The sequence below is a fragment of the Scyliorhinus torazame genome, chromosome 19, assembly GCF_047496885.1.
Source record: "Scyliorhinus torazame isolate Kashiwa2021f chromosome 19, sScyTor2.1, whole genome shotgun sequence".
Lineage (NCBI taxonomy): Eukaryota > Metazoa > Chordata > Chondrichthyes > Carcharhiniformes > Scyliorhinidae > Scyliorhinus > Scyliorhinus torazame.
Genome location: NC_092725.1, coordinates 95,469,009 through 95,485,868, shown reverse-complemented (window position 1 = coordinate 95,485,868; position 16,860 = coordinate 95,469,009). Strand labels below are relative to the sequence as shown.

At 44.6% G+C, this 16,860-nt stretch overlaps 1 protein-coding gene across 5 annotated transcripts in view; it reads right to left on the bottom strand.

The window, feature by feature from the left end:
- The window catches only part of LOC140396330 (anoctamin-4-like), a 286,419-nt gene that overhangs the window by 23,855 nt on the left and 245,704 nt on the right, over positions 1-16,860 (bottom strand). For all 5 annotated transcript variants that reach the window (XM_072484841.1, XM_072484842.1, XM_072484844.1 and 2 more), the window contains 6 exons: positions 14,938-14,998; positions 11,916-11,998; positions 11,223-11,363; positions 9,925-10,089; positions 6,155-6,191; positions 4,133-4,244 (listed from right to left, as the gene is read on the bottom strand). In XM_072484841.1, the coding sequence (XP_072340942.1) occupies positions 4,133-4,244; positions 6,155-6,191; positions 9,925-10,089; positions 11,223-11,363; positions 11,916-11,998; positions 14,938-14,998 (599 nt within the window). The remainder of the gene's footprint in view (positions 1-4,132; positions 4,245-6,154; positions 6,192-9,924; positions 10,090-11,222; positions 11,364-11,915; positions 11,999-14,937; positions 14,999-16,860) is intronic.

Genomic DNA, 16,860 nt, shown 5'->3' with positions numbered 1-16,860 from the left:
GTTTGGAGTGCACAATAAAATGATTTCTGTAATGAGTGAGTTGTTCTTTGACAAGGGATCCAGTGAAATGGGTTATTTAATTCTCTGGATTTTAGAAAAACGGAGAGGTGATCTCACTTAAAACATAAAATTAGGAGAGAGCTCGACAGGGTAGATGCCATTTCCCCTGGTGTATCTGGTCTCCTGGGTGGTGTATCTAGAACTAGGGGACATATCCTTAAGGGGTCAACCATTTAGGACGGAGGAATAATTTCTTCACTCAGTTGAAAATCTTTTGAATTGTCAACCTCAGTAAGCTTTGTACACTCACTTGAAGAATATGGTTAAGTCAAACTTAGATACTAAGGCATTTAGGGGAAGCTGTAATGTCACTGGGCTAGTAACCCAGAGGCCCAATTTAATGCTCTGGGGACATGGGCTCATATTCCTCCACGGCAGCTGGTGGAATTTAAATTCAACTAATAAATCTGGAATTAATAAACTAGTCTCAGTAAGGCAACCAACATTTAATTGTTGTAAAATCCTATCTGGTTCACAAATGTCTTTTAGGGGAGAAAATCTGCTGTCCTTTCCTGGTCTTGTTTTTATGTGACTCAAGACGCACAACAGCCACCCTTTCTTGGTCTGGTTCACATGTGACTCCAGACCCACAACAATATGGTTGACTCTTAGCTGCCCTCTGAAATGATTCAGTAAGCCATTCAGTTAAAGGGCAATTAGGGAGGGGCAACAAATGCTGGTCTTGCCAGCGACACCCTCTCCCATGAAAGAATAAAGAAAACTAAAGATTATGGGGATCGTCTTGGAAAGTGGAGTGCAGAAGGAGACCATTCAGTCCATCGGGTCTGCAATGACCTCTGAAAGAGCACCCTACCTAGGCCCTCATCCCCACCCTATCCCCGTAACCCCACCTAACCGTTGGACACTAAGGGACAATTTAGCAGGCCACTCCACCTAATCTGGACACCTTTGGACTGTGGGAGGAAACCGGAGCTCCCGAGGAAACCCATGCAGCCACAGGGGAAACGTTCAAACTCCACACAGTCATCCAAGGTCTGAATCAAAGTGGGTCCCTGGCGCAGTGAGGCAGCAGTGCCAACCACTGTGCCACCGATCAGCCGCAGCCCTATTTTGGGGGTTCTTAAAAGGTTTGAGTGTGGAAAGTGAGAAAATGTAATGTGAAAACAGGCTGACAAGAAGAAAAGTTAGGGAAAAATAGATGGAGAGGGGAAGACCGAAAACTGGAAATTGCTTCCTTGTGATTTTCTTAGTAGCTTTATATTAAAGGAACAAAATTCACAAGCCTTGGAGAAAAAAAAATAAGTTAAAAAATATACTTCTCTCCCGGGACAGTGCTCTGGGGGTAAATGGCGAGGTTAAAAATAATTGCAATCTGTGAGAAAGGGATTAAGGGTGAGAGAGGCATCAGCAAGACATGACTCAATTTATTTCCCAGGGAATGGAGGGGGTTGGGGGAGGAGAGGGGTGAAAGGAAATCTCTCTCATTAAAAGAGGAGATTCAAGGGCAGCGCGGGGGATGTTTGCGATACAACAATTAGACAGGCTGGGAATGGAGTGGGAGGGTATCTGATACGAGTCCAACCGAACATTGATTGAGGGGGATTGATGGTCTTTTGTGATAATGAAATCCAAAGGATTTCCACTGCACTCATCCAAGGGGTGCTGCTGCATTGATCATAAAATGGTTGCAGATTCATCCCCCCAAAAGGGGAGAGTCTACCTCAGAAATTTACCCGTCTAACTGAAAATAAAAGCAAAAAAGTGAATCGCGGAACTTCGAAATAAAAATAGGGAAAAAAACCTCAGCAGGTCTGGCAGCATCTTTGGTGAAAGAACCAGAGTTCATGATTTGAGTCCACTTCGCCAGAAGACAAGATGCATTAACTCTGGGTGCAACTCATGACGCAATCTATCCGAATGGGTACAGAGTCCCATTACGAGTGTATTCAGTTGGGTGTTTCCCAACACTGGAGTACCAAGAAACCCCATGCTAGTGAATGGGACTCTGTTCACATTCAGGTAGATTCAAGACTTCAGCGGAAACTCCCTGACGAGGCTGCACTTAGTCCCATTTTCTGTACTGGAGCTCCGCTTGCCGGAATGCCTCAGTGCAGGAAGAGGTCGGGACGCAACCCCCGAACCCCTAACTCACCTATAAGGGTGTCCTTAGGCAGCCCATGTACTCCCCTGAACCCGCACAGGGCATCTCCGGGCCAGATCCCCATCGCGGGAGAAATGCCAACTTGGCACCAAGTTTGGTGCCCTGGCAGTGCCACATAGGCACCTTTGCAGTGCCAGTGCCTGGATGGCACCAGCAGTGCCAGAGTGCCATTCTGCCCAGAGGGCAGGGGACTCCAATCCCCTGGGAGACCCTCATAAGTGCCGTTCCGTCTGGTCCCAGCTTGTGGGGACCAGCACTGAACAGCACTCACCCGAGGATCCAAGGCAAAGGAGTTAGATCCCAATGTCTTGGTTAGATTGTGGGAGTGCATATTAGAATGAGATTAGCTGTCTCGCTCTAAATGAGGATTTGCTAAAAACTGACCTGTCCACAATGGGCGGGATTCATATCACGACATCTTGCGAGATTAGGTTTGATCACATGAGCTGTGTCAAACTGGGTAGATCCCAGAAGAGAGATCTCCTGACATCTACCGGCTGCGTCACGCTGCGCTGCCTTTCAGACGTAACGCGGCCAGTAGATCGTGCCCGCTGTTTCTCCTTTCACAGATACTGCTGGACCTACTGGAGCATTTTCAAAATGTTGTTTTTATTTCCAAATTCCAGGATCTGCAGTATTTTCTCCTTTTACATTGAGGGTGTCAGGAGGTTTTCATAAAGTTGAAATGCATTCTCTCCTTCATCTACAGATGTCATACATGATAAAATAATGATTCAACACATCTGGATCCATCGATTTACCAAGGCACAAACACCATGAACAGCAACCTTCTCCAGGCTCTCAATATTCTGGACGATCAGCAAATCAATACAAACAAAAACAAAAATGGAATCTCCGTCAGCTCCAAGGGCCAGAATCTCGCGGATATTGAGGTTGTAGGAGTCTCACCATTGTAAACCCCCTGTTCATGAAACCTGCTCCCAGTGTAAAAATCTTACTCTTTATTTCCTTTGCTCTCATTTTTTATGTTATTTCATTATTTTGGTCGGTGGACCCATAATCAGGATGTGCCTTTAAGCAGAAGACTCAGATGAAACAACCTGCTTGCCAGGACACTGTGTTCCTAGGTTTTGTTTTTGGACAGGAGAAGTTGGGACTCCTCAGCACCAGGTGAATCTTAGGTACCGGTTTGGGAGGAAGTTGGTTTGATTGGTTAACTGACAACCGATGGGCTGGCCAGGGACAGTGTTCTGCCTGACAAGTTAGTGATTGATTCCTGCATTATACTTTCTGAGAGAACTGTGCAGAAGTGTTTAGTCCTGGAATGGAAAGGAACACTCTCTCTCTCCAGCTTGCTGAAATGAAAGAACATCTCTATTGTTCTGAAAGCAGAGAGTGCCTGGCACATCTTTTACTATGAACCTGAACTGATTCGAAGTCTGCAGAGAAAGCAGACAACCTTGCTGAGAAAACCATTTCAAAGCCTGGAAGGAGGAAGTATCAAAACGAAATCTGAACTTCAGAAAGACATTAACCGGAAATCATCTCAGTGCATCAAAGATCTTTATCCTTTTATTTTATTAATATTTTCTTTCCCTCTTCACCACCCTTTCCCTTCTATGTGTCAGTGTGTGTGTGCAGAGAGTGGGAGCAAGTTAGGAAGCAGAGAGTTGAGAAAGGGATAGTAGGTAGTCACTTACATTTCCTGTCTGTTTAATTATAACACTGTACATAATAAAAGGTTACTAGTGCTGTAGAGTTACAAACCCTGTCACTGTAGTTTGTTTCGCTCAACCAAGGACTTTGGTATTTTAAATAAAATCTAATTTCACCCGTGTTGCAACTCCAGGTCAAGCGGGACTGAGATTCACTGCACACCAACCCAGGGTATCATGACAGCAGATTTGCATATTATTGACGCACATTCAGAACAGTTTGACTTTTTCTCCAAAAAAAAGAATCAACACCATTCCCAAATAAAGGATTTACCTGCCCAGGAAAAACGCTATGTAAAACGTGGAGCTATTCAAGTTAACAAATTGAAACAAAAACATTTTTAGCGTGAAGCTGTTCTCCCACTCTGACTCAGTCCGAGGCTGTTCTGTGAAAGAAAAAGAGCAACACTAAAAATTCAGGCTTCGCTCCAAGAATGTAGGAATCTTTCAGTGATATAGTTTATCCTTACTTTCATCGATATATGTAACTTGCACTCTTGCTTTAAATATATATACGTAACTTGCACTTTTGCTTTGATAACTTACTTGGAAGTGATAAGTTACTTCAGCTAAGATAATCAGAGGCTGAACAACAGGGAGTCTCCGTCATCCCGCTAACCCTCTTCCTTTTCCAAGTCCTACACCTTGCCATTGTGTATTTGATCGTTCTAGCTGCCATGGGACATTTCAGAATATTGTCAATTAAGTAAAATACCTGTGATTTGAACTCAACTTACCCATGGGGTGGGTGGGTGGACCCTCTTTTAAACACAGTCAATGGGACAGGATGCAAAACAAGGCATGGGACTCCTTCCCATGGAGCAGGTTAGGATAAAATATGGGCTTCAGGACATTTATATACTGAAAAGTGGTCAAGCAAGATACAACCCATGCCTCTCATCCAGTCTTAATGCATGTGAATTTTGTAAAGCAAGATGATTTTTCTCTATTTAATAATTATTCTTAAATTATCCCCTTCTGCAGAACGACCCCCCCAAATTGTACCCTTCTGCAGAATGACCCCCCCAAAAGAAAACATTCCCAACACTATGCCCCCCCGCCCAAAAGAAAATATTCCCTACAGGATGCCCCCCCCCCCCAAAAAAAATATTCCCTACAGGATGAACTTGAAATATTTTAGCTCTGCCACATCAGGGCACAGAATAGATCTCAAACTGCGGAGAGGAGTGGTGGTGTGAAGTCATTTACAGCACCGGAGGTAACCACTTGGCCCATCGAGTCCATGCTTCAACCGCACCCCCTGCCATCCATAATGCAATCCACCATTTATCCCTGTAGGCCTTTATTTCCTTCAAGGCTGGTTTAGCACAGAGCTAAAGAGCTGACTTTTAAAGCAGACCAAGGCAGGCCAGCACCAAGGCTCAATTCCCGTACCAGCCTCCCCGAACAGGCGCCGGAAGGTGGCGACTAGGGGCTTTTCACAGTAACTTCATTTGAAGCCTACTTGTGACAATAAGCAATTTTCATTTCATTTCAATTTCCTTTTGTAATCACTGATGGCCACCACATTTGTGGGCAAAGAGTTCAATAGGCTAGATAAAAATGTTCCCTCTCACGTCCCCCTGCATCTCTTAAAAAGAGTGATAGATAGGAGAGATGGAGAGGGGTTTTAAAAAAGTGGGAATTTACCCATAGACAGTCTCATCCACACAGCAATATGTTATGGGGAATGTCGACAAAGTTGTGTTGCTTTAGAAACAAGAGATGGCCACACTTGGGAATAGCTAAATGAAGTAACTTGATAATAGCAAGCTGAATTTGAACTCCTTCCAAGTTTAACATCAGCAATTAAAGTAGCCCAAAACCTCAGTAATAACGGTGCAGTTTTCATCCAAATGACGTGCATATTTTAAGATAATTAGAAATAAAGCCGGGGAGATAAACATTCTGTTTTTCAACACAGCAAGTGCTATGATCTGGAATGTGCTGCATGAAAGACTGGTGGAAGCAGAGTTAAAAGGGAACTGGATCAATATTTGGAAAGAGAAAATTTGCAGGGTTATGGGGAAAGAACAGGTGAGTGGGACTAACTGGATAGCTCTTTCAAAGAGCTAGCACAAGCACAATGGGCTGCATCATTCTATCATCGCATGGCATTTACAGGTTATGGGCTATTCCCTCAATAGGAAGCTGACGGGTTCATCACGAGATGCTCACCCATTTCCATCCATCATCACTGACAGTTAAATCTACTTCACATCTTACAGAGGTTGCACTAGTGTGTACATTAACCTTCCCTGAGATACCCATCAATAGAAAAGGCACAAGGACTTACCTAAATTGGTCAGAAGAAGAGCAACTTTCTCGTATAGCTGAAAAATAAACATTTAGATAGGTTATCGACAAGATGTAGAACTTGTGTGGCCAGATTTCCTGGTCATGTATGTGGTTTTACTTAATTGGGGAATGATGTAACCAAACTCACAGGTGGAAAATCAGGTGGAGTCCAAAGAACATTCCAGGAGTCACTGCACGCTCCCCTCCCCAACTCAAGTCAATGACAAGTGTTTGTGTCGAACCAACTGTGATGGGAGTGGGGTTAGAGCTAAAAATTAAGCCAAATTGTGGATAGCAGGAATAGGATGGGAACTGGTGACTTGTCAATTCGGAAGATGGAGCTGGAGATGCAAGTGTGCGGAAGTGAGATGGGGACAGTTCTCCAGGGGTGCAAAGATGGCGGGTGGAGGGAGCATAAAACACTTTCTCCCTAATCTTTCTCCCAAAGTTTCCTGACGTTATAAGAGGGGATAAAGCACTTACATGGATCATTATTGGAACTGAAAATTGCAACATATTTCTGGTTATTTGCACTATAGAAATGCTAGGTGCAAGGGACAACAAAGGGAAGATTTAAATTACAGCTTGTCTGAAGGGTGTTGAATCCTAGCCATTCTATTCCCCAGCTATTCAACTCCCTAACCTAATAACTTGGACTTGGGAAACTATCACATGCCTCTTTAGTTACCTCATGGGCCCCAAACATTTGCTACCCCATCTTCCGAACATAGATTCAGGAGCAGGTAATTCTGATCCTCCAGCTTGTTCGACTATTCAATTAAACCTTTATCCACTCCATATCATTCAATACACTTAGCCTGCAAAAATCTATCAATCTTAGTTTCTCATTTTCAATTGCCCTCAGCCTCAAATAGCTTTCTGTGGGAGTGTTCCAGATTTTCATTATCCTTTGTGTGAGGAAGTGCTTCCCAACATCTTCCCCGAATGGTCTAGCGCTAATTTCAATTTTATTTTCCCTTGTTCTGGACTCTCCTCGTCAGAGAAAGGTTTCTCTCCATCTAGCCCATCAAATCCTCTTAAACACATCAATTAAGTCACTTCTTAATCTTCCAACTCTATAGAACGCAAATCGAATGCAAGCCTAACCTTTTCAAACATGGTCTCATAATTCAACCCATGCAGCCCAGAATCATGCTGGTGATTCTGCCTTCCTATAGCTGTCCTTCTTATGATTTGGTGCCCAGAACAAAATTTCAGGTAGTCACCCAAGGCCGGAGTTGAACCCAGGTCCCTGGCACTGTAATGCAACAGTGCTAGCCACTGAGCCACCGTGCATAAAATACTGTGGAAATCTGTGACTTGGAGATTGTGCTGTATTAGGGGTCACCAAGTTTGCTCGCCATGCTTGAGCCTTGAATAAATGATCATAACCTGTACCCAGGGTCTCCTGTGGTTAGTTTGTAGAAGTCCTCCACAAGAGTCCCCAAACCAAATCGAAATGCCCAAGCCCTGGGAAACATGGTGCTGCAAATCCTACTGCAAGAACCAGCTCTGAACCCGGCTATGCTTCCAAAGTCCATTAATGAGTAGAAAATTGAAGATTTCTGTGTCAATAACCACTAAACCCTTTTCTCGGAGTGAATGATGCTTCAGGAAATTAGATATCTTAGCAAAGTTCACAATTAGTTACAATTGTAAAGTGTTACTTTACAGAGGGTCAGCGACCTACAGGACAAGTTTGATTATTTGAGTTAACAGTAATTGAAAAGCTGAATCCCTCCCCTCCCAACAATCTTTATTAGCCACAGCTCAGTTGGTAGCACTCTCGCCCAAGTCCCAAGGTTCCAAATGCCACTCCAGGACTAGAAAGCAAAAGTCAAGGTGGACCTCCAGTCCAGTACTGAGGGAGTGCTGCAATGTCAGAGATTCTCGTTGCATGGCTGGTAAGATGATAATGGGAGTTCAGAATTTAGACCAAGACTGGTTTGATGAACCAACTGATCTTTCCACAGCCTGTGTTTTGGAATGTTTACATTCCACAGGGACAGTGCTCAGACATTGGCTTTCTGGGAACTTAAACACAACAGCCTTGCGATGGTGATACGTCATTTCTGAAGGAAGATAGGGTGAACAAAACTAGGAGAGGGTCCAAGACGATGACTACAACTGAATAATCACTGGGCAATGATTTCACAATGTCACTTTTGTTGGAAACCTTCATTCCCAACTGGAGTCAAGTTACTGGGAAGGGTCAGTAAGGAGCAGAGTTGAACAGCTGGCAAGTGTGGAGGCCCTTAAAACAGGTTGATTGCTGACTGATGCGAAAGACTGATTTTCTGGACAGGCACTGCACTCAAAATAGTCATTCACTGGCTGTAACATCGGTCTGAGCCAATTTAATTTAAAAACACCTCCAATTTTTATGCTCTGGAATGTGCTGCCTAAAAGGGCCATGTAAACAGCGACTTTCAAAAGAGAACTGAATGAGCTCTTCGCACTGGGATTTTCCACTCTCATTCACATCGGGAGGGCTCGGCAATCGGAACGGAGAATGCCAAAATCGGCTACGGAGCACATTTCCGAATATTCAATGTCAGGAACATTATTCAAATATTTTAAACTCATCCACATTGACGTGACGGCTGAACGGTGTGAATCCTGACTGGCTTCCCAAGAGTGCACCATGTGTCAAGTGACATCCTCCTGTGCTGTAAGATTATATGAACTAGGCAAGAGCAGCACTATGAGGAGAGAGTGCTGCAGAGCATCATAGGCACAATCATCAGTGCTGCAGCCCAGTGTTTGATTTTGGCAGAGAGAAGTAAATGAGAATTGGCATCGAATAGAAATCTGTCAGTGCAAACCTTGAAACAAAACATCTGCCATACTCTCGCATAGCTAGACCCGAATTACAGGAATTGACAGGAGCAGAGAAGATCCAAGATGCTGAAACTTCTGTGCCTGCCCAAAATATTTCCAGCCGGTGGATGCAGATTCAATAGCAACCTTTAAAAAGGGAATTTGATAAGCAGACCTGAAAAAGGAACAAAGCTTGCAGGGCTAAGGGGAGAGGGCAGGGGAGTGGCATTAATTGGACTGCGCATTCAAAGTGCCAGCATAGGTACGGTGACCGGAATGCCTGCTGAGCTCCACAAACTGGAGGATTTTTTAGAGAATTAATTTAGCGCATTCTGCAGTCTCAGCTGGTCATATTGCACAGGCTACCTGCCAACAAGAACATTGCTACATTTTTCAAAGCGAGATTTGCTCTATCACAATATTGTCAACAGCAAAAACAAAAAGGTCCATCCTTGCCTGTTGGCATCCTTCAGCTTAAAAAAAAGATTTAAGTCAAAAGGTGTGTTGTTAATTGAAAGATGTATTGAAGAAACAACTCAGCGATCAATAGTGTGACAATGCCAGTGAGATGGATATATTAGTTTAATATTACCCATTTTAATTACGAAAATTACACAATATAGTTCCAATTTAGTTGTAGAAATAACCATTGATGTCTCAATTTCATTTCTTTCTAGTGAGAGTTAAATCAGGTTTCTCTCGATGAAAAGGACTCTGGCTCCATTATGAAACTGAAGCAGATCATTCACTGCAATCACTTCATCAAGTGCCACTGCAATGCTTCCCAACAGAGAAATCCTGACATATGTATAAATAATGCAAGACGTGGGTTCAGTGCACTGCACAACAGTACAGCATAAACTGCTCTGCGCAGCATTTAAAAGCAATTAAAAAAAAAAAAAAAAAAAAAAAAAATCAGCATTTTATTTTCCAGCTAAGAGAGTTTACCACATTCAGGAGCATGATGATGCAGAAGTTGATGCACACTGCAGTTCCTGTTGTAGCAAGCTGAGAGTTGTTCCTAATCAGAGCCCACTCGAATGCAGCAAAAATGCCCACAGTCACCACCCGATAAATGACAATTCCAAAGACAGCAGCAATCACCACACAGATCTAAAGAGAGGAAATTCAGAGACAAGATTTGTCAAATTAATCAATTCGCTGAAGTGCAATCAGTCTCAATTCAAAGGCTTGGGAAAACATTAGCCACTTTCCTCTTACTGGGTCAGAATGCTCCCCATGCCCAATACCACCCCCCCTGCCACTGCCCCCACCCCCCCCCCATCCCCATCTCCTCCTCCTCTCTCTTCCTCCCCGCTCCGCCCCATCCCTCACATCTCTTCCCCCAGCACTTTTACCACATGGACTACAGCAGCGGTTCATCACCACCTACACAGGGGGCAACAAATGTCTGCCATGCTAGTGATGCCCACATTCCATTGACCAATCACAGTGTTCAAGCTCTATCATTGAGTTTACAACAAACTCAACCAGGAGGCGAGGAAGCCCAATGGGTGGCAAACCCAGTGTGTGGCAGGATTGGGGAATCATCGGTCCACTGACATATGTTCCTCCCCAAGTCACCTGTTCCTCTCCCAAAGATGCTCCAGTGGGAGAATTCAAAACCTAAATACAAGATAGTTACTGATTAATCCAATAGCAAAATGAGGAGAAATATCTTTACCTAGAAAGTGGAACCCCCTATGACCATATGATGTAGAAGGAGAGGAGGCCATTTGGCCCATTGAGTCTGCGTTGCCATTCAATGAGATCATGGCTGATATGATGTGACAATCCTCAATTCCTCTTTCCCACTTTATCCCCATAACCCTCGATTCCCTTACCGATTAAAAATGTGCCCATCTCAGCTTTGAACATACTTAACGACCCAGCCTCTAGAGCTCTCTGCAGTAGACTTCCACAGATGTTCTACACTCAGAAGAAATTCTTCCTCATCATCTCGGTCTTAAATGGGCGACTCCTTACTATGGAGATTATGCCCTCTGGTCCTAGGCTCTTACCCAAAGGGAAAGCATCTACCCTGTCACACCCCCTGAGCATCCTATGTCTCAATAACATCGACTCTTGTCCTTCTCAACTCCAACTGTGTTTTCAGATGAGTGCATGAGAGAAAAGGGGGTAGAAAGATCGTCGGAAAGGCTGAGATTAAGTAAATGGAATGGGAAGAGCCACAAGCAGTACATGAATACAAGCACAGACATGATTCTTCTATGTAACTGACTAACCATGAAGAATATTCCAGAAGCTGACACAATGATTCTGCTGCATTTGTCAGTGAAAGCTTGATAAGGCTCTGGTTTTCCTGATATGGGATTCATGCGTTCCTTTTTGGAATATTTTGCTTCAAACTGGGGGCGGATTTCTTCCTGCAAGAGAAAGATAAACATTTTTAATTCCTTTGTCGATTCAGGCTCTGCAATGGCGGCAAAGCTTATTTGGAATTCCCAAACTGTGCTGCTTGTCCCCTCCAACAGGGCAATGTTCTCCCCAGTGCTGCCTCCACTGCTCTCCCTCCCCCAGGCACTGCTACTGTGTCCGCCCTCCCCAGGCGCTGCCCTTGCTGATAGCACTCCCTCACTGCTGGCACTCAAGTTCGCTCTCACTTCTCCAATAGAGGGCTCGAACACAATCTTTTGGCTAAATTGGAAGTGAAAGAGCTTCTGGTTGAAACATGGCTGAAAAGTGGTCAATTCTGATCATATCATCATCATCATTTAATTGATCATTTTGAAGTTAATTAATTGGACATTTGAGTCAGTCACCATCCCGAGGAGGTTGTAGGGAACCAGTAGACAAAAAACTTCTTGACTACTGACTCTGCCGACTTTGACATCTTTCTAAATATATGGCTTCCCGAGTGCAATGAGTTCAGAAAGTGTGATTGGCAGTCAGTCGAGTTTTAGTTACTCAGCACTAACCTCCTCCTCCTCCCAGTCAATCAAATCCCAGTCGTAAGCGATAACTGCTCGCCTCCGTTTCCAAAACTCCAGGAAGACAGTGGCTGAGGTGAGAAAGAGAGTGGAGACAAAGTTACATTCAAAGACCAGAAAGCTTCACCATTCAATAGATTTTCATAGAGGAGATCATCAGGGATGGGGGCTTTTATCATTTCCAAAAATAATTAAAATGCTTTCTAAAATAAATCAAGACAAGATGAAGTTCATTCAAAACATAGCTTCCCCATAATGGGTCATCATGGCAACTTGCTGTCTATGATGTGAACACATTCTTGTAATGATTCGGAAGGGGGAGCTTATAAAGTACAGATTTGTGGCGGAGGCCATTTTCACTTGTAGAAGGCATGAGGCTGCATTGGTTGTATGGATTCCCATTGCAGTCATCCAGGTATAAAAAAAACATGAGGGCACTTGGCATAAAATGCAAGGCAAAGCTAAACTAAATTACTGCTTGGAGCTCATTGGAGTATTGTATTCAATTATTTTCTTAATATTCATTCATGGGATGAAGGCGTTGCTGGCTAGGTCAGCATTTATTGCCCATCCTTAATTGCCCTTGAGAAGGTGACGGTGAGCTGCCTTTATGAACCACTGCAGTCTGTGCAGTGTCAGTCCACTCTCAATTCTGTTGGGGAGGGAATGCCAGGATTTTGACCCAGTGACATGTGAAGGAATGGCGATATGTTTCCAAGTCAGGATGGTGAGTGACCTGGAGGGGAATGTGCAGGTAGTGGCATTCCAGTGTATCTGCTGCCCTTGTCCATCTACATGGTAGTAGCTGTGGGCTTGAGTGGAGCCTTGATGAGTTCCTGCAGTGCATCTTGTAGGTGGTTCACATGGCTGCCATTGTGCATCAGTGGTGGAGGGTTGTGGATGGGGTGCCAATCAAGCAGGCTGCTTTGTCCAATTCTGAACCCCACACTTTAGGAAGGATGTTAAAGTCTTGCAGAGGTATTTACTGGAATGGGGCCAAGGATGAGGGACTTCAGTTAGAGAAACAGGAGAACAACCTTGGCTCCTCCAAAAGAACAGAGATGACGAGAGATTTGATCGATGTTCAATTAGATAGAGTAAATACAAAGTTGTTTCCATTGGTGGGAGTGTCAATAACCCGAGGCCAGATTTAAGATAATTGGCAACAGTTCGAGGGAAGATATGAGGCTTTAAAAAAAATAAAAATTTAGTTATGATTATCTGAAAGATGCTGCCTGATGGAGGCAAATTCAATAGTAACTTATTGTACAAATATTTGAAGAAAAATGCTGCAAAGAGCAGTGGGACCAATTAGATAGCTCGTCAAAGAGCTGGAACAGGCATAATGGGCCAAATGGTCTCCTTCTGTTGGTATAATTCTATGATTTGCAAAGTGGACAGACAGCATAGGATTTGTACCCGGTGGCATCAAAAATAAAATGCACGTTGAACCTGAAACATGCAATTGATATGAAAAATGTGGGCCTTTTAAATGTCACCTCCCCTTCCCAGCAACCTTATAGGTCCACCTGGGGACCCGTTGTGTCAGGTTGTACTCAATGCTGCTGGATTTAAACTAGAGATTGATAAACGTCCCTTCAATATGTCAGGCATCTACATCAAAGCATGCCTTGAAATAATAAGCCAACAATGAAATTTCTGGCGTCTCTACAGACCCCTATGTTTTAGGCAGGTTTGTGAATTGGTATAGAACCAGGCAGGTATTGGCGCTATTCTCTAGACTAGAGAACACAAGGGGTTGATGTCTTTAACATTATGAAAAGGTTTGGTCGGGTAGACGGAGAAGATGTTTCCACTTGTGGACGAGACCAGAACCAGGAGCTAGAAATGGAAGGATTCAGCAGAAAGGAATTTGGCCAGAATGGCGAGAACGTGAATGAGAAGCGGTTGAGGTGAATAGTTTTCATACATTAAGGGGAAGCTGGATAAACACGAGGTAGAAAGGAATAGAAGGATACGTTGATAGGGTGAGAGGAAATTTGTGTGGAGGATACAACACCAGTACAGACCAATGAAGTCAAATGGCCTCTCCAAATCGAATGCATTCACCATTTACACCTGACCCCCAAACAGACTTTGCAGCCTCCTATATATTAGACCACGAGTAGTGGCACTCCGCAAAATAGCCAGGTCAGTCAAAAGAAGTAATCCAATTAAAAGATGGGGTGGCACAGTTAGTTAGCACGGCTGCCTCACATCGCCAGGGACCCGGATTCAATTCCAGCCTGGGTGACTGTGTGGAGCTTTCACGTTCTCCTAGCATCTGCGTGAGTTTCCTCCAGGTGCTCTGGTTTCCTCCCCCAGTACAATGATGTACAGGTTAGGTGGAATGGCCACAATAAATTGTCCCTTAGTGTCCAATGGTTAGGTGCGGTTACAGGAATAGGGCAGGGGATTAGACCTAAGTAGGGTGCTCTTTCAGAGGGTCGGTGCAGACATGGGCCAAATAGCCTCCTTCTGCACTCTCGTGATTCAATGAAAAGTAACTTGCAGGAGTGTGTTGTCAACACGGTGCTGAACACAGATCAGAGAGTGGGATAACCCCAGATCCATACTCAAATTAGGAAGAATGCTCAGAGGCTTTGGGATCTCCTGAAATCACCTCTAACTCCATCTCCTGTCAGAGCTGTGGAAACCAACCCCATCTCCTGTCAGAGCTGTGGAATAGGGAAAGAGCAATGCTGGGTGTGCTGTCTGAATGCAACTTTATTTTGAAGAGTGATGTTTAATTACGACAAGATAAGACATGGGAGCAGAATTAGGCCATTTGGCCCATCGAGTCTGCCCCGCCAATCACACATAGCTGATGTGCAATAAATCCACATTTATGTCCCGATTGTACACATTCATGTTTTGATGATGGGTTGTAGCAATACAAAAATCAATAGTGAATCAAACAGTTAATGAAGAAAATTAGGCAGCATGTAATTTACTATCCCCTCAAGTTCCATTTATATCCCATCATTTCCTCAGGAGACAGGAGACTTACCCCACACAGCCATGAAAACAGCAAAGAATACAGTTGCTCCATTGTCAAAGAGGTGAGTCACCTGCAAATGGAAAACATTTTCAGCATCGTTGGAAACGTTAGAAATGAGCTTACTCTTCCCTGGGACTGAACTTTCCAAATATCTTGCAGACAACCCACCAGTCATCGCCGGTAATGCTGCCTATTCTCTGCCCAAGGTCGGTAAACTGAAGATTTCGGAAATAACCTTACTCTCTTAAAACCTGAAACAACCTGCTTCAGTAAAACTGCTCAATCTGAATTGCTGAAATGGGATCCAAAATGAAGCTAATATGCACTTGACTATTCCGGACCTTCAGAGCTTTGAACATTCCTTTGGAACACCACTCAGTGAGGAATACAAGAGTGTCATGGTTATGTTACTGGACTAAAAATCCCAAGAACTAGCCATGAGCTGAGGAAGGTTATTAAACCCTCCACCAGACAGATTGAGAAACAATCTGGAAACATGATTCTGGGGTCAGTAAAATTGACCATGAAGTGGTCATATTGCTGTAAATACCCAGCTAGTTCATGAACGATCTTTAGGGAAACCTGCTGCCCTTATCTGGCCTGGGCCTAGATGTGGCTCCAGCTTCACACCAACATGTTTGACCCTTTCTACAAGAGTGTATTAGAAATCTAACTCCCTCCCTCTAATGGCGGAGGGGCAGCTGAAATCTCCTTAGTTTGATAGATTTTGTTGGGTAAGTGATTTGGAGGAAAGGCTGAGTTCAGGTGCACATCAGGGGGTTGATCGTAGTGTAATGGCAATGTTACTGAACTGGGAATCCAGAGGCCCAGCCTAATGTACTGGGGACACAGGTTCAATCCCACATGAGCTGGTGGAATTTAAACTCACTAATAATTCTGGAATTGCAAGCTAGTCTCTGTAATGGCAATGATTATTGTAAACTCCCACCTGGTTCACCCTTCAGGGAAAGAAATTTGCCATCCTCACCTGGTCTGGCCTACATTCGACTCCAGACCCACAGCAATGTGATTTACTCTCAACGACCCTCAGTTCAAGGACAATTAGGGATGGGAACAAATGCTGGCCTTGCCATAAAACAGGTACAATCTGATCGAATGCAGGTGCTCAACGGCAGAATGGTCAAGAGGTTTGGCAATCACCTGCTCTGACTGAAGATCATTCTCCTTCAAAACAGCCATGAAGGCACAAGTCCCATTTTCAGAGAGCATCAGATTGATTTTACAGATATTGAAATACTCAGCTAGCTGAAAGGTTTACAGCCATGGAACTGGACTTGGCTGTCTCACTGGGCTTTTCTGTAGTTGTGCGCGTTTCCACGGATTCTCCAAAAGGAGATGGAGCCACCAAGAGCCCTCACTACTTACATTAGAGCTAAAATACTGCAGGAATAGGAACTCCGAGATAAACGCACAAAATGCTGGAAATGCTCAGCGAGTCAGACAGTGGAGAGAGAGAGAGGGGGGGGCGAGAGAGGGAGAGGGCGAGAGAGAGGGAGAGGGCGAGAGAGAGGGAGAGGGCGAGAGAGAGGGAGAGGGCGAGAGAGAGGGAGAGGGCGAGAGAGAGGGAGAGGGCGAGAGAGAGGGAGAGGGCGAGAGAGAGGGAGAGGGCGAGAGAGAGGGAGAGGGCGAGAGAGAGGGAGAGGGCGAGAGAGAGGGAGAGGGCGAGAGAGAGGAGAGGGCGAGAGAGAGGGAGAGGGCGAGAGAGAGGGAGAGGGCGAGAGAGAGGGAGAGGGCGAGAGAGAGGGAGAGGGCGAGAGAGAGGGAGAGGGCGAGAGAGAGGGAGAGGGCGAGAGAGAGGGCGAGGGCGAGAGAGAGGGCGAGGGCGAGAGAGAGGGAGAGGGCGAGAGAGAGGGAGAGGGCGAGAGAGAGGGAGAGGGCGAGAGAGAGGGAGAGGGCGAGAGAGAGGGAGAG